Here is a 24,369-nt window from a genome sequence, read left to right on the forward strand (position 1 = left end):
TAATACGAAATTTTCATTTTATTATTAAAAAGAGGGAAGCATTCGGTCCTCATGTAATTTGAGTTTGAGACCAAACTTTTATATAACTGGCATCTGTCTCCCATATTGGAATGAATTACACGAGGAGGAGCCTCAATTTCTGCAAATCGAGCAGTATAAGACAGACATGAGACAGAACATAATCGCGCAGAATACAGAAATTCCTCCGTACCACTTTTACCCTGAACATGAACTTTCTCTTCTCCGAGCCGCTCTCTCGAGCGGAAGTATCGGAGCGGGATGCAGCTCGCATCACTTCCGCAGAGAACGGGGAAAGATTTCCTCCCACTCTACAGAAAGCCGAGTGAATGAATACTGGGAGGGGGATCCTCGAGGAAAAAGCTCTCGAGAAAGCTTACTTCTTGGAAATCTTGAACTCTATTTCTCTTGTCTCTGAAGGATCGCAGGCAGGCGTAACGGGAGGCAATGTTGAATCCAAATAGATCACAAATTTTACAAGCGATGTGATGCGGAAGAAATAATATTTCTTGGGATGGGTGGGGAAATATACAGTAATCCCTTGCTGAACGTGTGGGTACATCATTCATATATTAGGCGTGCGGCAAAATCGCGTTCCACGAAGTTAATTTCCTACGGAAAAAATGTGTTACGTATAATTCAGATTAAGAAGGTAATGGTATTCAGATGTAGAGAGACTGATGGTATTCGAATCCGATGGTATTAAGAAATTTAAACAAAATCTAAATAATATTGTAATTAAAAGAAAAATACCGAAACAAATGTAAATTGAAAGGATTTTTGTTATAGCTTAATAAGAAGGTGATACAATTACATTTTTAAAAAGATGGTGATTTTTGTTAGGGACAATGACCGACGCTTCAAATGTTTTGCGGCAAACAGCGGAAAGTTTCTCAATGCCTAGCATAAAGGGTCTTCTTTTTTCCTTTCGGCCAATTTCCACTGCAAAATCAGACGATTCTTGTGTTTTTTCTAACAATATGTTTTAACTTCTTGAAAGTTAAGGGCGCGTTATCTTCTTCTTCATTATCCTCTCAGGTGACTTACCGAGAAGTATCTTTAACAACAGGTAATGCCCACTGTATTTGTCAACGAATGTCGATTTATTAGTATAAAATTAGATTAAACGCTCGACGAAAGCGAAGCTTAGCCAGTTACAGGAACTAGCGCATGTTGTGGGTTAAAACATGGCCCGCAAGAACAGTTTGCTTGTAGAGTTGAAAGAAATGAGTAGTTAGAGAGAGAGAAGCAGTTATGATCTGCCAGGGCACTTAGTATTTGTGCTTTTGTGTATTATGTGTGTCGTAAATAAAAAAGGACTGTCGTGAAATTATCAGTTATCTTATCTTCCTTGAATTCACGTTATTCTTCGGTCATTTTGGGTTTCTTCGAGGCTGAGTATGAAAGCCAGCAAATCAAAGTATTCGGATTTCGAATAGTGTTAAATATTCTAAAGCGTGGTGACAAAGTCGTAATGTTATTGAATAGGAATCACGTGATACACCCACCTGGCGTAAATCATCAGACGAATTTTTTTGAACCTGCTATGGTACCAACACTCGAAAGACAATGCCTACGGGGTCATCTTAAACAAATAATTTTACGACTAATGAGAGGAACAACCTCATCGATGCCATCCCGTTCCTCTGTAGAATCGTGGTGACGATCTCTCAACACTGCAGAACAAATTTCTGGCCATGTGGAGAGATATTCTTGAGAATGAAAAATAGGGATATTTACCGGTGATGTTTCATACCGGATTATAGAAATAAATAAGGAGTCCTAATAAAAGCGCCGAATTATTAGTATTTTATTTTTAAGAAAATGGAAAATACGTTTACATATTTACAACACGCCAAATGCTTCGATTTAAAAAGAGTTCCGAGTTTGATTTGACCTGACATTTATCAATGTCAGATCATTTCGCAGCTTAGTAAGAGCGTCACGCAAAGAAACTGCGAGTTTTGATAATAAAAACTCATTACAAGACTGTTAGTAAGTTTCCCGCAATCTCTGAATGTGAAATTGCACCTATTGAAACAATAGTTCATACACTGATAAAAAAAAACTTGGGGTTCGACAGCAGACATGATATCAACACAACCAGTTTGTTGAAAACATCGCTATTGTGCATATTATTGTCACAATTACACTTAAGCAGTAAAAATAAAAGAGCTTAAAGAAGAAACGGAAAGTTTCATTAGTCGCTTCGATGACCAGATATGTGAGAAAGTGACTGTGAATTTCATCCAGAGAGTACGGTACTGTTCTGGTGGACAGACATTCTTAAATCGGAACATTTACATGTTGTAAGTATGTAAAAATAGTTTTCAGTTTTAAAAAATATTTTACCCGCAGCTTGGATCCCGCGCTTTTATTGAGACACTCTTTAAAAAGATGACTACTGACAAACGTGAAATAAATCTGCTTTCATGGAGAGATTCAAAATAAGATCGCTTGAACTGCATTTTAATGCGTTTAAAGTACAACGACAAGCACAGAGATATGATAGGTCCTCTTCAGGGCCATAATAGTATGTTCTTCTGGTAATATCGTATAATTCAATGGCATCGTAATTTATTTTTATTTCCTGGATTTTTTTTTCACTTTGTTCACTGTATTAAATTTTTATTTGCATTTTTGTATTAGCACTACATCTATTTTATTTTTACTTGCACTGATTACGTGAAAAAAATTCTGTGCAGATTCTTCGTCGAACTACCTGGACACAGCAGATGTTCTCATGCTTCAGAAACTTTATAAACATGTGGTTTCATCTTACTTCTATTATTTATGTTCCAGACAACAACCTACAATTGATGTCCCCGACCTTTCGAAACCCAAGGCTTTTGTTCGTGCCATTTCATCATTCCCCCGATGTCCCTCTCATGCACTACGGTTAATCTCATTCATGTGTGTGTCTCTGAAGTTAAGATACCTGAGCCGGATCAATTACCGTCAGATATTGTAATACCATGTAGTGCAATGTAGGTTTCTTTGAAAGAAATAATATTATGACAATTGCTATTATTTTATCCATGACTGCTTTTCATTTGTTGCATTCTCCGTAAATTAAATGACTCACATTGTAGAGACTTTAGGTAATTTTTGGAAGCGAGAGAGATGAAAAATTAGCAAACGCCTTCCCCGGGAATCGAACTACGGTCCTCTGGAATACCGGCCCAGCGTGCAGAACCACTACACCACGAAGGTACGCTAAGAAGATGGGAGAAATACCTTATAACATCATTCTTTTGATTTTCGGACGATAAAATAAGTCAACAACAACAAAACAAACAAAAAAATACTAGGAGAAATACAGTATTATTTCAAAGAAACGTTATACGTATTTTTCTCGGAACGGTTATTGACGATCTCAGCCTAGAACTTGATGAAGTTTCCGCGAAGCGCTAGTAAGGAAGCCTTTTTTTATAACACCGAAATTTTGTGAAACATGCATGCAACAATCTAGATATCTTGCAGTACAACAGACAAGCCCTTGTACTACATTGATAGTTTGTCAGAATTGTTTAAGCAGGCACTGCTCTGTCTAATGCGTGTGCCTTGAACAGGATCTGACAGGTGATAAGTTAGATAAGAAGTGAAATACTAAGGAAGTTTTATTACATGCTTGCTGGAATACTGCCATGCAGATTAGAAAGCGTGTTTCTTAATTGGCGGACGAAATAAAAATTTGATTGTACGAATGACAAGTTGAAAGAAAGGAGCACTTGTTCCTTGAGTATCCATTTTTAAATTTGATAGACAATCTCAAATTTGTTTTGAACAGGCTGAATTTATTACAGGAGGTATTGTCATTCGAGATAGTCAGAAACAGACAGACGTAGTGCATGGTACTCAACGTTAGGTCTAGAAGTCGGTGCCGTTCAATGTGTTCACGTTTATCCTGACTATTTTGATGACATTAACTGATGAGAAAAACAGCCTTCATAGTTGCAGCGGAACTAAACTACTTTCATATAAATAAAATTAGAAACATATACAGTGTATTCTCGTTTATCTGGGCTAATGCTGGGTTAGCAGTTACGGATTACTGAGAAACACGGAAAATCCAAAATAATCCATTTTCATACTTGTTGTATGTGTTTATTTCTTAAAAATATCAGCCATTTTAATTTTACTTCGTTTTTGAGATTTTTCGAATTTTAATGCGTATTATTCGAATTTTAATGCATATTTTTCAAGATGCTATTTTATCATGGCATTGCAATAATTTTTAGTCTATCCACAAAAAAAGTCACTGCTGTCTGTAATTGTCAGTATCATTTTCGCCTCTATTTTTGGTACCGCTGTCTGCCTCTTGTGAAATCCGTTAGAAAAGATATCAGTATTGAAAGCTCGACTCAGTCGAAACATTTCTCGACGTTTTTTCCCAATCGACATTTTCGAAGAATTTTACATTTTTTTGGCCTATTACTGCAGCTTCTGCTTCGACGTCTCCACAATAAGATAAATATCCGACTTTTATATTAGAAGGAATCTTCTTCCACGATCGAATCATTGTTATTGCTTTTACTTTCGATAAGCCTTTCCTATTCCGCACACCTTTAACCTGGTGGAATCGAATTGGTAACATTTGGCGGTAAAATTTTAGTCATCATTAAATCGTTCGTTATTTTTTACACTCACGGAAAGCGTTGAGTGTGCGTGCATGTTCTGCATTGCGCACTGACAATCCACAAATCGGATTTTCCGACCCCGGATAATCGAGAGCACACTGTAAATACTAATTTTCTACCACATTATAAATTAGGTGGAAATTCAACGATAGTTCACAGTTGTTAAATAAAGTAGGTCACAGAGATTAACAAAGCAACTTTATGGCTTAGATTATTAACGCCTCTTGCTAAACTCCATCATAAAAATCACTAAACAGAATAAAACAACGAGCGTTTCTTAAATAGAATTTTCGCAAATGTGTACCGATCAGAAAAAGCAAAGAAATATTTTGGTGTGAGAAAGCAAGATGTCTAGAATTCCACTCCATCAAAGAGTTTGTACCGACTGTCTTGATTCTTTTGTACATGGTTCCCTTAAATCAAAATCAAGCTGCTTGACGATATTTAGATGTCATTCGGCTGTTTCTATACTATATTTCGACGTTATTAGGCAATTTAATAGTTTACTTGACGAATTTACTTCAGATTGTAATATTTATAATAATTTGACATTATCCGATTTGTTGTTCACAATAACCGATGTATTTTCTACATTTTCATTTAAGCAGGACGACATTTAAATAAATAATGAAACAGACGAAGAAGAAACAAATGACCTTAACTAATATCAATCATGAAGAATCTAAATATTTGGATGGATATTAATGAAAAAATTTAAGTTAAGTATTAACCATAGAAGATGATACCTAGCAGTCGCTTTCTAAAATGAAGCCAAATACATCATGTAATAGACTTTTTAAATGAGAAGATAATGGAAACGACCAATTTCCCACAAATGCTGAGATAAGGGATGCTCTCCGAGTATTAAGATTACAGGCACAACAGCATTTCATATAATTTCCAGAAACAATATGAATATTAAAAAGTTCAAAAAAATGAAATTTTGCGTAAGAATTCCCGAATGATCAACTATTAATGGCCTTTTTCCTAATTAAAATACTGTGAAGCACGTACTTATGTGTTTTTAGCTATACAAAATTAACCTATTACTAAATCCCACTACTATTTTCAGAGATATTTTTTCTTATCGTTTATTTTATTTTGAGTATTTTAATTTTATGTTTTTATAGTTCTAATGCGCACTGCAACTGTTTCAAGTATCTTTATGATATTTTAGGGCATGTTTTGCTGAAAAACATGCGTTTTAAAAAAGCGGTATGTTTATGCCCATTTGGTAATTTTGTAGAGACATTAAGTATTTTTTGGAAGCAGGCAAGATGAAAAATTAGCAACGCATTCGCCGGGAACCGAACCACGGACCTCTGAAATACCGGCTCAGTGTGCTGATCACTACACCACGAAGGCAAGCTAGGAAGGCGGGAGAAATACCTTACATTTTAAAAAGGCATGCCTTTATGCTGCTTAAAATACTTAGGTTTAATTAAGTTTAAATGCTCAAGTCACTGACGTACTTTTACATCTACTATCATTTTTTAGCTTTGTTTCATGGATTTTATGCGAGTGTAAATTTTTATGACTATTTTACCGCTGCTAAAACTAACGGGGCAGAGATTAACTTATGTCTGTTTACTTTCTGAAAAAATTATTGGTGCACTAAGTAATAGAGACTTTCTGCACAGCAGTGCAGGAGAACCATCTTTCTGGTACATTAAAATTTTCGTGTTTCTTCCCGTTGGGGTAATTTTTCGCAGAACTGCTTGCAAGTAATTTTTTTATATCTTTGTTCGAAGTTTTTCAGCGTTTTAACAGATTACTTGAAAGTTTTAATGGATTTCATAGAGTTCTATTGTGAATTTCAAACATGTTTGGATGTGTACGTATAGGGGATTTAGAGACTTTTATTGAATTTTTATGAAGCGTAATGCTGTTTCAATAGCAGCTTGTAAATTATATCAAAATGAATGATCAATATGAACGAGGTGGATAAAAAATTAGAAAGCACGAATAGTGTGGCTTATGAACAAGAAGTTATAGAAAAGGCAACAGAAATTGCATTGCATAATACTAAAGATCCTATGTTTTGGTGGAAGTTAAGCCTTTGTACCACTTTGTAGATAAATTAAAGATAAAGAGAGTGGCGTGAGAAGTAACGAAAGGGCTGGCAGCTGATATAGAAAAATCATTGGTTTACTGATGATTTGCAATTTGAAAATTATAGGGAATGACTTAATGTGTACAAAAATGCGTAATCTCTGTGAAATTGGAGAGATAAAAGGTATAGAAAAGCAAAGTAAAAATGAATTTTTAGGGAAAAAATAAAGAAACATTCGAGAAAAATGACTTGTGGAGAGGAATTAATAGCTAAAGATATCTGATATCGACGTCTATGAGGAACTGCTGATGAATATTAAGCGGAATGAAGCAGAGGTCAAAGTAATGAGTTCCCATCAACGACAAAAAGGTTACTTGGTTATCAGATGGAAACGAAAGAAAGATGTTAACAAATTACAGAAGGTGATTAAATCTAAAGAGAAGTTGAGAGGTAAAATTCAGAGAAGAAAAAAGCGATTTATACAACCAAGAATTATTGCTTATATTGTTTGCGATCTTGTTGATGATGATAATTTAGACGCTAAAATTAAAGAGAATTATGAGTGCTCCAAGGATTGTACAAGACCATTGTATAATATAAAAATTAGATATCAGGAGGGGATTGGTTACCGAGTATTCCACTTAAGTGCTACATGCCAGTCTGAAATTTTAGAAGATAGAAGAATGCATGTAGGCTGTAAATCGTAAACAATCCAGTTGTATTTACACACAAAGCGTTGTTTTAGATTTTGAAGTTCGGCCATGCGTCCAAGACTTACAGATATGAAATCGCATGTACAAACTGTTCTGCAGCACATAAGAGTGAGGTTAAAAGTGCAGTTTGTATTAATTGTAAAAAACTTTAATGAAAAATTTAAAACCAAATATGATATAAACATAACGCACTCTCAAAATGCTGTAAAACGTATAAAAGTTAAATTTATAACTTATCACTTAAACATTGAAATATAATTTATTGTTTTATATGCCGTTCAACCAGGACAGTGGTGACTGCGACTACCATACCGAAGGGTCCGGGTTCGAACCCCGGTGAAGGCACAGATATTTGTAAATGTGTAGTGTCTGTGCGGTATGGGGGCACTCAAAATATGCGGTGAGCTGGAAGTCTTCTCGAGAGGTTGCTGACAAGGAAAGAGAAGTAGGAGACCCCCGAGGTGTCTCCTTCAGAACTGGGGATTTAAACTGCTATATTTGGATTTACTGGAACTGGAAAGATAATTGGCTTGAGCCATATTGTATCAATGAAAATATTGCCTGGGTTGAATTGATCTGGCGAGTCGTCCATAAAGAAGAAGGCAGGCTGCAATCATTGTTTTAAATGAAGATTTGAATTTTAGTTGATTGCAATGAAGATAGGGTAGTGGCTGTTTCACTTAAACTGGGTGAGTATATATTGGGGCTAATTTGGATTTGTTTCTCACCCTCCGAAAATTTAAATGGTTCTCTTTTTGAATTAAAAGAATATATTAAGAGATACAAAAGATACATAACTGTCGGAGATTTTAATTCCAGACATTTTTATAGGAGGGGAGGGGAGAGCTCCTTGTAATGATCATCACGGCTACACTTTTATTATATACAATAACTTAGTTTTATTTAACAGTTTTAATTGTCCTCCGATTTGTCCTCATCTGTTGGGGAAGGGCTCACGGATTTGGCACTACTTCTGGGAAGAATGATGTAAAAGATTGTTGATTTAGTGCTTGGGACTTCGACACTCTTAGCGAGCATAAATATATTTTACTGAGAGTAAATTATACAAAAATACTTGTTCAGAGATACTATCGCTTTTGTAAAAAGAAGAGAAATGCTATTCAAAGGTTGATAAAAAGATTGATAACACTTACAGAAATAGAAGAAATACGTATTGTGGCTCAGGAGTTAGAAGAAAATATCATTAAATATGCAGGTAAAAGCTCGAAAATCAAGAAGAATAAATGCAGGGAACTTTCTTAGTGGACGCCTCCACTAGAAAAACGGAAAGGAGGGTGACAGCAATAGAAACACTCCCAGTTGAAGTACAGAGAAATATATTATACAAACGTGAGTTGTATATATATATAAAAAATTGACTAAAAAGTAAAGAAAGTAATAAAAGTAGTACTAGTAGTACTTCTAGTAAAGTAGCTACTTCATCGGAAGCACAGAATCTTAGGATAGATTTTTAAAAATATCAATCAGACAGATTATAACAATTATTTATAAAGGGCGGGAACAACAAGAAAACAAGTACATAAAAAAAAGACTGGAAGGCAAAAAATAAGTTTTGGAAAAATCTCGGAAAAGATTTATTTTATAAAAGATGTTTTATACATAAATAGCAATGATAATTAATCTGAGATGACCGATATAAAAGATGTGCTATTAGAAGATTACTGCTGTTCTTCCAAGGAAGAAATCTCGAAACAACATAGTCAGATGATGCTTAATCAGTTCAGAACTAAACTTGCGCGAAGTACCAATCGATACAGCCGCCATCATGAAAAACGTGTTCGATTTTGCTTTAATGGTTCTTTTATAGAATAAATGTTTTAAATATCACATTTTTCCTAAATGTTCGAAGAGAGGCGAAGTGGTTCTAATTGTGGAAGAAGATGGAAAATACAGATAAATTAGTTTATTAAAGTTCCTGGAAAAGGTTTCAGACAAGTTATGTACAAGAAGACTTAACCATTATATACCGACTTCAGAAATTATGTCATTATGTATGGAGCTGCTCCGCTGATGATGCATTACATAATTTTGTAAATTTTATTCGAGAAAAGAGCGAATTGTTTCATGTGGCCACTGTAACCTTTGATATAGAAAAAGCTTTTGATTCAGTGAATGGGAGTACACTTTCAAGAATTTTATTAAAATTAAGAATCCCAAAAACTTATTGTAACAGTTTTGAAAAAAGAAAGGTGTCATTTACTCTAGAAAATAAGGCAAGCGATAAATTATACTAAATCAAGAGAGTTTGCTTTTCAGGCGTCATGCGGCACTTTGCTGCTTTCTAATATTGTTATCAATGAATTACTTGGTAAGAAATTCCCCCGATCCTGTAGAAATGTTTTCTTGTGTTTAAGTTTCTTACCACTTAATGCTTGTTATATCAGAATGCTCCCTGGAGAGGCTTCAGAAAAAATTTAGAAAAGCTGTAAATATAACTGATAGATGGAAAAAAATAATAGACATTTAGAGTTCAACTTTAAGCAAACTAAGGGTTTATTTTTTCCCAAGGGAGGTAAAAGCGTAAGAAAACCTCTCTAATTAAGGATTTGAAACTTTTGGGCGTATTTTTTGATAATACACCGACTTTAATATTTTAAATATGTACATAGAAAAAGTGATTTAATTCTGCAGTTTCATCAAACAAGCTTCCTAGGTGAGATATGGGCTCACAAAAGTACCACATTACGAAAGATCTTTAATAATGGGATTTTATTCTACGGTACTGGTGCTTAGGGAACTCGAGCATCGGAGGTACAACGGATTAGAACAAAATTAAATTCCCTCCAGACGAGATGGCTGCTGGCTATAACAAGACATTTTTGGCGTGTTAGCAGGCATTCCGCCCCCTCTCATTGGAATATGATTTTTAATAAGGATTGGTAGATTGAATATACACATGATTGAGGATTATATCATTACTAGTTGAACTTTTAAAACCCTAGATGTGGATTTAATTCATCCCAAGAATTTCATTGGAATACAATAAGACTGAGCCAGAAGAGGATGAGCTTGATATTTACATCGATGAGTTCGGGTTTGGGGAAGAAGTTAGCAGTTGCTTATTACTTATGATACTGAAATGGAAAATGAAAACTTTAACTTGGAAAGTTGTAATTCTGTTTTTAAGCAGAACTTCTTGCAATTTTTAAAACATTGCAGTGGATAAAAAATTGTTTCTCGGTTTTGCAAACTCTCTCCAAGCCGGAACAGCCCAATATTTTGATTCAAACAACCAAGGAAGTATATAAAAACCTTCATAGACACATGAAATTTGACTTCTCTGGACAAAAGCTCATGTTAGGTATATAGGAAATGACAGGGCGGAAGTCCTTGCTAAAGAAACGGCTTTAGATCCCAGCACTTAAAACGGAAATATCACGTTCAAGGAAAAAAAGGTCATGCGAATTATGGTAGGTAATTTGTATAAGAACTGGAATACGCTATGTCAAAATTATATAAAAAGAAAAGATTTTCTGTATCATTTTAAAATTAAGAAATACAAATCCTACCGTAAACATAGACGTTAATCAAGTTATAAACGACCACAGAAGACTTCTTTATTATTTGAATAGATCCGGGCTTCAATATAATGATAAATGGAAATTATGCAATGTGCTTGGAGATAACAGTCATTTTATTAAGAGTGTGTTATCACTAGAGATACAGAAAGAGCAGGCAAAGAAGCCCTTTAAACATTGAATTACAATAACGTAGCGGTGAAAGAGACTACAGAAAAAATTTAGATTAAAATAGAGAGAAAATAGGCATAGCGCCTGTTTGCATTCGTGTTTTGAGCGTTTTCCTTCTTTTTTAGTTTTGTTTCTAACAATCTTTTTTCCCCTGATTATCTTTACCAGTGTGTGAAATAATATATATGTATAAAACGAGAGGTCTATATGGTAGTACCTTCTGGCTGCCTTATATTATTTTTCTTTTGTTTAGTTTTTCTGAATTTTTTGTTTGTTACGGCTGTTGGATATTGTTTCTGGTTTGCAGCCTAACTAACACCATAGGGCGATGTCACGTCTTCCAGGACGGTCGAACTGCTCCTCCACATCACATCACATTTAGCATATTGAAATGACTATTTATTTCTTAAAACCATAACTAAATGTTTAAAAAGCAAAATCTTTTCTCGTCCCCCCGTTACTCATTTATGGTATAAGGCATTTTGAAGGATGCCTGATATTTTTAAGCAAAGAATGAAGAATATGAGAATTACTATATATACTGTCCCTAGGCACTGTATATAACACCTAAGTTTTCTATATAATTGCAAACGCTAATTAGGAAAAGTAAGAAAAAAGGTATCATGAGGTTATTATTTATAAGACGTGCATTCATCAAGAATATAAATGATATTTTGACGAAACAAAAATTGTACATAAATGTTAGCTTTCTTTTATTAAAGAAGTATATAGAAATGTACGGAATTGCGGAGTTAATGATTAAATGTATTGATTACGTATGAATGCATTAAATGTGTGGATATTCGAAATGTGTCAGAGATGTATTTCATACTTGCCGTTTTCTATAGAATTCTACAGAATGCCCAGGAAATATTTATCACTTCACACATAACATTTTGAGGGGGGGGATTCTGCAGAATGCCTAAATATTGTAATAGAATTCCGGCTTTCATATATTGCTGATAATAAATGTTTCTAGTCGATTAATGTTGCCAAAAGAGTCGTGGATAAACGTGATCACTTTAAGCGGCGCCTATTCTTACATTTCGAAATATGACATCAGCTAAAGATATCGGGAACTTAAGAACTGACGCCATCCGCGAAAACCAATAGCTACGCAAATTTACTAAATTAAGTTTCTTGCGTTTCTTTCTCCAGACCACAATATGACTCCACGTTAGGCACAGCCTACCCACTTCCAAAGTTATTTTTGATAACTGCAGTAAATCAGCGCAAATGAATCAATACCACATAATCGGAAATTGAGCGAGCATTCACGAAGCTTAAATAACCACACTCCAGTTTTGCGGTTTGTGGTTTTCAGCATAAAAAAAAAAAAAAAAAAAAAAAAAAAAAAAAGAAGGAATATTAGAGATAAGAATTATTTTATCTTACAGGAAATTATCACGCAGCCGATAATTCCTGAATTTATTACTTTCGGTGCGCGGAAATTATTCTGATATTAGCTTGATTTTTATAACATTAAGGTGATTCTAAGAGTTAAAAGTGTTCCTTATAGTTAGTTACTTCAGTACTCTTAATGTCTATCTTCAATGGTCTCGATCTCATTAATACGGGTTTGAATGCACAATCTAAACGGGTTTGAATGCACAATCTAAAATCACCAGATTTTTTTTGAACGAAATTAAACTTTATATATATATATATATATAAAATAGTTAATAAAATTTCACTATATATTTATTATATATCTATTACACTACTAAATACATTCACTTACTAAATATTTATTAAAACATACATAAATAATAATATAAAAGTCAAAGGGGAAAATATCAAATTCATTTCCCATCTGAAATTTGAGGTTTGGTACCTGCAAAACTTTTGCCGAATTCAAACATACTGACAGCTATTACGAACACTCTCCAAGTGAAACAAAGCTTGAGAATAAATAATAACAAGCAAATCTTTCTGGCAAAGTAGATGGACAGAGGCAGAGGTAGGACGAAGGACATTTCGCTTACTGCCAAAAGTTAACATGGAAATAAAGACCCACTGTGCTAGCCTAACACAGTTCTTGACAGGTCATGGACCATTCCCAGTATACCTGAACAGATTCAGACTTAGGGATACTCCTTTCTGCGAATGCGGAGAGGAAGGCGACACGGACCATTATTACTTCCACTGTGTACATACAGGAACCTGGCACTTGAAGAAACCAGCGGACTGCGCCTGGGCAATGTGGACGACTAACACACTCAAAAATAGAATAGCCCTTGATAAAATAGAGAAAATCTCAGAACACTGCCTAAGCAGAAACAACCGTGGATAATATTATAATGTTTCAAAAGTTCAGAACTTAAAGCATATAACCAGAATAACGCTTAATGCCTTGCAGTTAACAATATGTAAAACTGTTATTAGTTTATAATATTCAACCTTGTTACTCTGGAGTCTTCCCCGCCGTGATGGTATATAATTCCGTTTGGTTCATGTCCGTGGTCGGAAGCCATCATAGCGGTGCACTCACTCACTCACTCACTCACTCACTCTTATTTATTAAATTTTCCTTCGACATATAACGTAAATAATTATAAATTTTATCCGTAACACAATATTTTTTTGTATATTATCAGAAATGTCAGATGACTGAAATTAAGGACCTTTCACGATTTTCGGCGAAATTAACGACTTTTAAGGACCAAAAATATTTTCCAAAAAAATAAGGACTTTTAAGTACTTTTAAAGACCGTACGAACCCTGTTAAATACGAAATTGCGGAACGCTTGTTGCCTCCATTTAATCTGTCTAACCTGAAAATTTCAATTTTATGCAGTATGCTGAAGAGAGTCGGCTGCGTTATGTTAGTCCTCTTTAATACTTGATTTGAAAATTCATTCATAAAAAAGTCAAATACTGCGTAGAACAGCAAAACTTAAGCTTTAAAGTTCTCCTAATTCTCAATAGTGCTCCAGGACAGGGTGCTGAAACGCTCACAGCGTTGCATCCAAATGTTAAGATTTTATTCCTTTCATCGAACACCACTTCCTCAATCCAACCAATCAAGGAACCATAAAAACATCCAAAGACCACTATGTCAGACATGTTTATATTTCTGCAAATAACGGCATTTTGGAAGTAATTTAACATAAAATACTGCATAGAAATGATTAAACTCGAATGGGAACAAATGAATTCATCAACAGTGAATGCTCACTGGCATCAAAGCTGGCCAGAAGTTGTAAACAATTTTAAAGGTTTGGTTTGGTTTAATTTACTTCATTATGACAAAGCACACCAGAGCTATCTGCCTAAGAAAAAAGTTGCCTTCGTGGAGGACTTTCCAAGGGTAACTGGCTCGTATACATGTGGGAAAACATATGGGAAAATACCATATGTAATATGAAATGCACATGTAGCCTATTCGTTCGCCTGAAATCGAACTCAGGTTGGAAAGACCAGTGTTCAGCGATTATACCGCTCAGCTGTTGGATTACTGCTCGTAAAATCGCTGTACTTCACGTGCAAGGATTTCCGCCGATTGAAAATGAAGTCAAGTAAATCACACAAACTGTAAAACCAATGGACAGCAAAGGATTTTCAGATACGGAAGAAGGAAAAATCAACGAATCAATCAAGAATGATGATCGAGAAATGGCAAATGAAGAATTAGATGACTTTATAATACCAGCTGACGGTGAAAGCAGCGATAGTAAAGACGATAGAGAGCCTTTAACATACAAATAAGTTAAATTGTTAAAAAAAGGAGCAGGAACTGCCCGATTTTATAATGTATATTGATCCGAATGAATAAAGAAAACACTTTATAAGAGATATTGAAAAATTTTGCGCTCTTTACCGCGAAACGTTTAATGATATCCATCAAACGTTCTCCCAAGCAAAACTCATCAAATATTTAAAAAATAATAATTGTATCATGTATCTACTTAAAGCAATAACAGAAATTTTTCAGTTAGCATTCGTTTCATTTTTTCCAGTATTATTTAGGTTTGTACAAGTTATACGTATTTTCTTAATCTAAACTACAACAAATCCCTTTTTTCACAGAAAGTTCTTTCCGGAACGCGATCTTGCCGTGCGCGCAATGTGCTCATATGACATAACCCCCGCATTCGGCAAAGGTTTAATATAAACATTTTCGCTTAACTCTTTAAATAACTATTAATTATTTTGTTGCGTCTGGAAACTGCAACAAAATAATAAATAGTTAATCAAAAACGCAACCCGAAAAGTTTCTGCAGACGCAGAGAATAAACAAAATAGTATATTGAAATCAGCCCAATTTCTGATTTGCATTCCTTTCTCTCGCCGACATTTTTTCCCGAATTCACGTTCGCGTCACTTTTGAGGTAAAATCTCGTTTTGCGGCTTTCAGAGTGAGAGAGACGGCGCCGGTCGAGAATTCGATTCCGTTCTCCCCGCGTCGTCGACCGAAAGGGTTTGCTGAATTCGGCTGAAGATACATTTTCTTTTTCTACACTCCTCTCTCCAAATCCCTCTTTTTTTTTTCCTTCTGTTCTTGCACGTGCAGAGGAAGAGAGACTGAAAGAATGAGATACTATTTCGGTCTAGTCTAGTCTGCGAAAAGAAATGCCGATGTATCGTTTCGAAATCAAGCGACCTCTGTGAACTAAAACATTTTCTGGAACGAGAAACCATTTTCTAGAATATGCAGCTGACATCATTTGCAACGAGCGAAAGATAAATTTTTGCAAAGATTCATTTCCAAAATCCGAAAACGGATTATCCAATTTACAAATTATACGTGCGTGGCCGCGCACGCACACTCAAAGCTATGCGCAAGAGTGTGTAAAAAACAAATACGCGCATGTCTGAGCGTGCCATTGAAGAGATCTAAGAACCATTGAATTGCGTCTTTAGGTTAAGTTTCAACGATTTACTCGCACAGTTTGAAATTCTGGAACAAATTTAAGAATTTAATGAAACTCTGGAAAACGTTGACTCAGTTGGATGTCATACGACAGAGTAGCAAAAGCTTGGTCGACAGCAAAACCAACAACACTGTTTCGATCGTGGAAAAAGGTTCTTCCTCATACAAAAGAATCAGAGCTCTAACTGTGAAGAAGTCGAGGCAGTAACTGAAATTGTATGCCAAAACTACTGAAAATGTGCAATTCTTCGAAATCGTCGATCGGAAAAATCGAGTAGTTCAGTAGCGCTTGAGTAATGCGGATAATCCTTTCAAATGTGACAAGAACAGTGAAAGAAACAGAGAATGTACTGATACTGAAGCGAACACATTTAGACCCGAGACAGAAATGACTTAAAAGTTTAAACTCATTTGGACTTGGTTGACCAAAGGGGTTCGAAAACAAGAGACAAGAGCACCTTGAAATATATGCAGTGAAATTCGATAAGTATTTCTAAGTTTTGGTAATCGCCTTTTGAAGTTCTAATTCTTCCGTGTTGGCGTTACGCTAATTTTCCCAATATTCTGTGTCCACGGTTCTTAATCTAGAGACACAACATCATAAATAACAAAAGTCTTAATCAGTACGCAATGCAATCTGCCCATAACTTCTTTCAGGGCGAATTCATGGCCCTGTTAAGTCACTTACTTACAAGATTTGTTAATGAAAAATTGATGAAATGGTTCAATGGTGCGGTTCAAATCAGTCGAGAAGTGGTTCAAACCAATCGAGGAGTAGTTCAAGATTATAATACTTTTAATTAACCAGTTATTATGATTTGAACCTTTAACTTCTTTCCGTAGTCCTCCATACAATGCAAATTAATTGTTGTGTATTTTAAGCCGAGAGTTTAAATGTTTTAAGAGTTAGAGCTTCTGGCACACTCAAACTTGCAGTTACGTACTATCGTCAAAGTTATTCCGGTTTTAACATCTTGCTAACCGGCGTTTAAAATACGAGCCGCCTATTATCTTCACTCAGCTTTAGTATTAGTAGTCTATTTTGAGAGTAGTCTCAGTCTCCTTTACATAAATTTGAATTTAACTTCATTTTATCTTGCACTGTATACCCGCGAGTAACAGAAGTTTGTTTATCGCAAAACTAGAGCCTTCTGTTCAGTGTGAAAAGGTAATTAAAACCTTCTTACGACTTTGTCATTTGCTTCAGATTAAAGCGATAACTCGCTTTTCATTCTAGCAGGGTCGGCAGGACATTGAAATAAGCTTCTACAATAGCAAAATCCTACAAGGTTACTTTAAAACAAAAATCGTATGTTGCCGACTTTAGTGTTCGCAACTCGAGACACTGTTAGTCATCCGAAGCGTTACTTGTTCAGATATTTCTTCGCGAAGTAAGGCGTTTATAAATCCGAAGTTTCAATGTAATATTTTAATGTTCTTACATAACTGGGGATAATTTCAGTAAGGCGTTCCTAATCCGAAGTTTCATTGTAATATTCTAATGTTCTTACATAATTGAGTATAATTTAAATGCAATCCGCAATAACTTCAAGTACACTTCCAAACTAATGCTGGAAATTTAAGAAAATGACCAAAATTTGTTCGAGAACAGAACCGTTCGTGAAGTAAGACATTCGTGATCACTGAAATATTTTAATGTTTTTACAAAATTACTGATTACTGTAATATTTTAATGTTTTTACAAAATTACCGATCACTGTAATATTTTAGTACCTTTGATGGTTTCACTGTAATATTTTAATGTTCAAAATTAAGGATAATTTTAATAGAATACGCAGTGAGAGGGAAATTTCAAGAACACTTCCAAACTAAAGCCATAGTTTAAGCATACAGAAAATGCGGAAAATCAGTTCAGAAAATTTGTTCGTGAAGTAAGAAACACGCGATCCGAAGTTTCATAGTAATATTTTAATGTTCTTACAAAATTAATGATAATTTTAATACAATACGCAATGTGAGGGAAATTTCAAGTTTGCTTTCAAACTAAAGATAATTTAAGAACACAGAAAATGCACAAAAAGATGCAATCGACGAGGTAGAATGTGGAAGATCTAATCACAACTCGATCTTTCATTTAATTCCTTTTGTTTCCCAGACGCGGCTGTCCTGGCTTGAAACACGACAGGCAGACGTTTAGGATGCTTGCCATTTTGTCTATTTCAAGACCCCCAGGTAACAGGTGAAGCTGAGAGACAACGCGTTCTGCTTAATTCTTCTCTCTCCCCATCCGATCATATCGTTGACAACTGCCTGATGTGTATCAGCCACGCTATTAAGAGATGTACTTAAGGCATGATGGGCTTTTAAAAATAAACACATGCCTTCAATGTTCCAAGGAAGTTTGAAGCGAAGCAAGCATCAGCCAAATAAGACATTCGCATAAACAATCCACCTTTACTTAAAGCGAATTTTCTCGTTTGTTTCCCAGCCACTTGATGTATTTTAAACGGCGGTCCGCCTGAAATATTTCCGCTGAAAACGGCACAGGAAAAAAAATTCATTATTTGAAGGTCAAACGTAATTCTTAGATGTTGATTAACAAAGTATTTCCAAGAAGAAAAAAAAAAAAAGAGGTTCAGGGATAGCAAAAAGCTTAGACAGACTATTAAAAGACATCGCTTAATGGGATCATGGTTAATGTTATCATTTGGATATTGTTATTCAGTTGCCGAAATCCTGCAGTCCATATATGAAAACATGGAAAAAGCATCGGTTAATGGAATCAATAATTAAGTTAATAGAATTAAAGTATGATCGAAACTAAGGTCCTATAGTCGCCAAATGAGAGATAAAAGTTGCGAAATAGGGTAAAAACAGGTTATAAAAATTGGCAAAAATCAGATTTTAGTCAAAAATTCAAAACTAGGCGAAAAAGCAACCTTAGTTAGATTTTGAATAATTCTATCGATTTTGAGGATGATCAGACACGGAACTTCTTCAGGAGTAAATAATTTATGCAGATTCCCCTCCCCACGATCCTTCAAAAATTAAGAAAAGCAAAGAAAATCCGCTGGAAACTTCTACGCGAATCTTGAATTGCTTTTTTTTTGCCAGGGGACAAACGAGATCATATTAAGCGGCACCTTATAAGTCAAATCCTGTTACAACAGGCTTGACTTTAACGCTCGCTGATCAGATGCGACGACAAGAAAGGATCATTTCTGTTATTAATCTTTATTTTGAAATAATGAAGAAGCTATATATATATGTTCTTGCCGTTATGGAAACACAGTACCCAGGGCCACTAGATTTCAATTAAGTTATAAAATTCAGTTAATTTATAAAACAATGGACTTGTTTTTAATGTCAAATTGTTTATTTTTCGCTATAAAGTCTATCATTAGTTCATTGGTAGAATAACAAGATAAGGTGTGAAATTATTAATCTATTACACACTTTAACCGATTTGGCTAGTAATGCCATGCAATATCTAGTTATTCTGTGAAATAACTGAACTAATACGCTTTAATATACTCGTGTGCAAAATGACGAGAATTCGCAAATTATGTTTATTTTTGCGGTAAATTAAAGTATTGAACCAAAGGTATTATCTATGCCACCGAAAAATTATGCACATAATCAGAGTCGAATACGTAAGCATCTAGGAGCTGTGATTGTGGAGGGGATATAAGAGTATGAGAGGCTTTCGGCGATTTGTGCGCTTGTCCTCTTTCGTGACATTTGCCGTGTTTCTCGCAAGAGTTTGGCAAATTTTATAAGGTATCGAGTAAAATGAATAGCCAACGAATGTATGCATGGCAGAATGACACGGAGAATTGCCGGTTGATTGGAAGCAAGCTAATCTAAGTACAGGTGGCTACAGAGCTCAATGTAACGCCCAGTTTCGTCTGCGACTTGTGGAAATAGTTTCAGGATACTAGATCCATACCGAGAAGACCACAACAAGATCGACCAAGATCCACAAACGACGAATGAGGCTCGTTATTTAGCACTTTCAGTGCGGCGACATAGGACTGCTACAGCTTCACAGCTCTTACATGAGCTGTATGCTGCCGTTGAAACCAGATTTCACCGTCTAACATTGTCCGAAGGTTTTTTAAGGCATAGGGCTGTATACCAAAAGACCTGCTGTTTGCGTGCCGCTCACTCTAGCACACGAAAGAGCGCGTTTAGCTATGTGCAGGCAATATGCGCCTTGGGCCAGACTTCAGTGGACCACCTGTTTTAAAAATGAGTTGAGATTCAACCTGAACACAGATTTTCGGTGTACCTGTATCTGGAGAGAGTTGGAATAAGACAGTGTCTCTTCCTCATCGGAGATACGGATCATTGCAGTGACGTTAGAACAATTTGGGAAAGCATTATTTTCGACGGCCGCACACCTCTAGTTGTGTTTTACAAATATTCACCGACAGTTATGAGGTACAGAGTGGATATCTCAGAGCCCTATGTTCGATTCTGCAAAGGCGCATTTGGTCCTGGCTTCCTGTTAAATAGACGGCAACTTTCGTCTACATGGTTCTCAGATGATCGTCCATTACTTGGAAAGTGAGGATATTTGCCGCATGGATTGGCCGACCAGATAACTATAGCCTTAAACCTACACAGCATGTTTGGGATGCCTTTGGAGGGCAAACTGATCTCGCAATCCCCCTCCGAAAACCAATTCTCTGTTGGAAATTGCCTTGCTGGAGTGAGATAGACTGCGACAGGAATTCCTCAACTGTCTCCTGTCCAGTATGTCATCGCGCTGCGCTGTCTATCTGGCTGTTAAAGTACATGCTGTTAAGTATGAAAGGGGCCATATTAGACTCATTTTCAGTTCGATATTCATATCGCTGCACAATATGGATATTGGATATCCCTGCACTATGAGCTTTACTGATAATTATGCCAACGTAAAATGACTTTTGAATTGTACCTCTCTTTCTCTGTTATAAATGAAAATTCATACCATATTTCATGCATACCATATTTCATTAAAATCTGTCCATTCATTAAGTTTTCGGAAATTTGACATGGTATGCAAATTGTCTTAAATTTGCACACAAGTGTGCATACACGTAAGACTCTATGCCAGTGGTTCTCAATCATTTTTAACAATGCACCCCTTTCAGCATTGCCACCTCCTTTTCAAAAATCGAAAAATGCATATACGTTAATTAAAATTTAGTTTATTTTTAAATGTGTTTTTTACGTTAAACACGAAAACGTACAGAAATGGTTATGAATATCAAAACTTGAAAAAAGTAGTTTTTTATATCAATCAACTAAAACTAAATACTTAAGAGGTAAATTAAAGGCTGACCGCATTCCCCCCTGAAACTGTGAAATTTCCCCTTGGTTGAGATCCCTTCCCTATACAATTGTCATAAAATCAATATTCTTGTAAATTTTTACAACATTTAATTCCTATAAGTGACACTATATGTTATATTATTACGCATATATATTAGAAGTTCCTCTGCAAAACTACAAAAACTACTGCATGAAAGAAAAACAAAAAAATTATCTTATAGTTTTAAAAGAACAGAAAAAAGATTTTAAATAATTCTCTGCGAAATTTATCTACGATTTTATACCTCGAATCATAAAATCGTGAGGCATAAGCGTCCTTCACAACTTTATAAAATTAATGGCTTATACATTTCACAATGCAACTGGATTGTTTGTTACTTAGTGTATATTAAGTTTGTACAGCGAAATACTTAAAGTCTTGTTCCTGTGAAAAAACTGTAAATTATTTTTTATAGTTCATTAATTAATATTTCATAAGTTTTAAAGTTTACTTAAAATTTTTAAAAATTTGTTCATATTTTTTTCTGCGTAATAACGTTATCAATCAAATTATTCAATTCAAAAATCATTCCTCAACAATGAATAATCACTCTTTTACTTCCAACAATTCCGTTCTGTCCAATATCTGAAAAAATTCAGCAATGTCTCCAAAATATTAGAAATTCCGTTCACAATTTCATATAAATTTGATTTAAAAGATTTTTTCTCTCTCTATCCGATGGTGGAAACATTACATTTTGACAGTTTTAGTTTATTCGTTAAACGAAGATACGTGCAAAAAAAAAAAAAAAATAATAATAATAATAAATAAATAAAATAAAAAATAAATAAATAAATAAATAAATTGCACAATTTAATTTTTCAAAAAATCTCATTCGAATTTTCGAAAAATCGCTTCACCACGTTGCACCATCATCTAAAAACAGTGTGTGTGCAAAATCTGAAATATTCGGTTGTTTATCAGGAATTAATTTTAAAAAAAAAAGCGATGATGAAATTTTGATCATGGGTAAGTTATGTAAAAATAACAGTAAAATGCCTTACTGAATTATTCAAAAGCTACTGAGAACTTTCAGTGTTCAGGAAATGAGGAGCCAAACGTTCGTTATATCGAGGATTTTGTTATATACAAGATTCAATCTAACAGGGTTTAATTTTATTAAAGGGATAAAGTCGAATTAAGTTTCCCAAAATCAATTTTTCAATTTTGATTGTAAAAAATGAAATGAGTATTGTTGATACGAAAAATATGCGACACGTATAGGTTTAGCAAATTAACTTACTAAACGTATTTATACTAGTACTTAGTGCTAGTAAATTAAGATAAAAGATGTAAATTAAAACAGGCACGCCGCTCTGTTAAAGAGACATGAATTTTCTTGAATTAAAAAAAATATTCAAAACGTTTTAGCTTTTATAAATTTGCAACTATAGAAAATTTGTAAATTCGTCATGATCACATGAAGAACTAAATTTTTATGTCTATCTAAAAATGTTATCGTACCTCCAAAATCTATCATTTCGTGAACCTTTCAAGATTTCTTTCCAAAACTAATTGAGTAAAAAAATAAACAAACTTTAAACCTAATAAAAATAATTATAAGGTTGTAGAGTCATTAGGTTAATTGGAAGCTGAAAAGATGCAACCACCTTCGCCGGGAATTGAACCACGGACCTCTGGAATACCGGCCCAGCGTGCTACCGTTACACCACGAAGGCACGCTAGGGAAGTGAGAGAAACACCTTATAAGGCGTGGTTTCTTCAAATAAAACATTTTGACTACGCAATGAGTTTCTCGGGGAAAACAGTCAGTTTGATAATAATGTGTGATTTCTTAAATTAAATATTTTGATTACGCAATGAATTTTCTAGGAAAACAGCAAGGTTAAAAATAATGTATGGTTTCTTTAAATAAAACATTTTGACTATGAGATGAGGTTTTCTAGAAAAACAGTTACGTTAATAATAAAACGCGGTATTTTTAAATAAAATATTTAAATTATGCAACGAATTTTAGCAGGAAAATAGTCGGGTTAATAATAATAATGTATGGTGTCTTATAAAACAGAACATTTTGAGATTATGCAAAAAGCTTTTCAGAATAACAGTTAGGTTAATAGTAACAGAAATTTTCACAATTTTCTTAGTCGAAAATGTTTTAATATAAATATCAGATATCGAACTCTTTGCAGTTCACACTTGTGAAAACAGTATAAAAGAATTTCACTTACGGGTATACATTCGCACCTCATGCAGTACAGCATTCCGAAAGGAGGGCCGAGGTCTGGTCTCCACCTCTCTTCCAGCTCGTAGCTGTGATTTCCAAACTGGCAATCTAATTAAAAGAGAGAAAGAAAGAAAGAGTTCATCAATCATTCGAATTGACGCGCTTCGGTCTGTGCATTTCTTAAGTAAAATGGACGGCCAAAATCAAAATTTATATTACTCAGTCGGTTTCGAATAAGGTTACAGTATGAATCACCTAAAAGGTATCCCCGAAAAAAATTCAAATGGTATTTTAATTGAATAATACACAGAAACATACACCGAAAATTAACATACCAGAGAAAACAGGAGAGCGTCTTGAAATGCCGCACATGTGCGGAATCTTCAATGTGAGCGAAGTAAAACTATTTTTACGACGAATGCAGCAATCTCTCAATTTAAAAAATAATTATCGCAGCAGTAAATCAGACTGATGGGAAAATATTACGGAAGGGTAAAAGAAGAAAATATTATTCTCACATTTAAACGTTCCTTGGAAAGATATGGACTGGCATCGTTTTTGCCAATGCATGTTTTAGAACATCGCTTCAACATTCGAACATTATTTAGAAAGACACGTCTTCACATACTATTTCAACATTCGAACGTTATTTTGAAAGACAAGTCTTCGAACACTGTTTTGAAAGACACATCTTACAAAATTATTTAAAATGAGATGCCCTCAAATAGTATTTTAGCATTCCAACATTATTTAGAAAGATATGTCTTCGAACATTACAAAGACACGTCTTCAAATATTATTCGACTGTAATCTGGAAAGAAATGTCTTTCAACATTATTTAGAAAGACATGTTT

At 34.7% G+C, this 24,369-nt stretch overlaps 1 protein-coding gene across 4 annotated transcripts in view; it reads right to left on the reverse strand.

Annotated features, from left to right (window-relative positions):
- sog (chordin short gastrulation) overlaps positions 1–24,369 on the reverse strand; it is a 285,742-nt gene that overhangs the window by 219,802 nt on the left and 41,571 nt on the right. For all 4 annotated transcript variants that reach the window (XM_085825296.1, XM_085825299.1, XM_085825297.1 and 1 more), the window contains exon 2: positions 23,520–23,623. In XM_085825296.1, the coding sequence (XP_085681422.1) occupies positions 23,520–23,623 (104 nt within the window). The remainder of the gene's footprint in view (positions 1–23,519; positions 23,624–24,369) is intronic.

This window comes from Stegodyphus dumicola, chromosome 10 (assembly GCF_044657685.1).
Source record: "Stegodyphus dumicola isolate Sdum_Otavi_A_Nest chromosome 10, ASM4465768v1".
In the NCBI taxonomy this organism is placed as follows: domain Eukaryota; kingdom Metazoa; phylum Arthropoda; class Arachnida; order Araneae; family Eresidae; genus Stegodyphus; species Stegodyphus dumicola.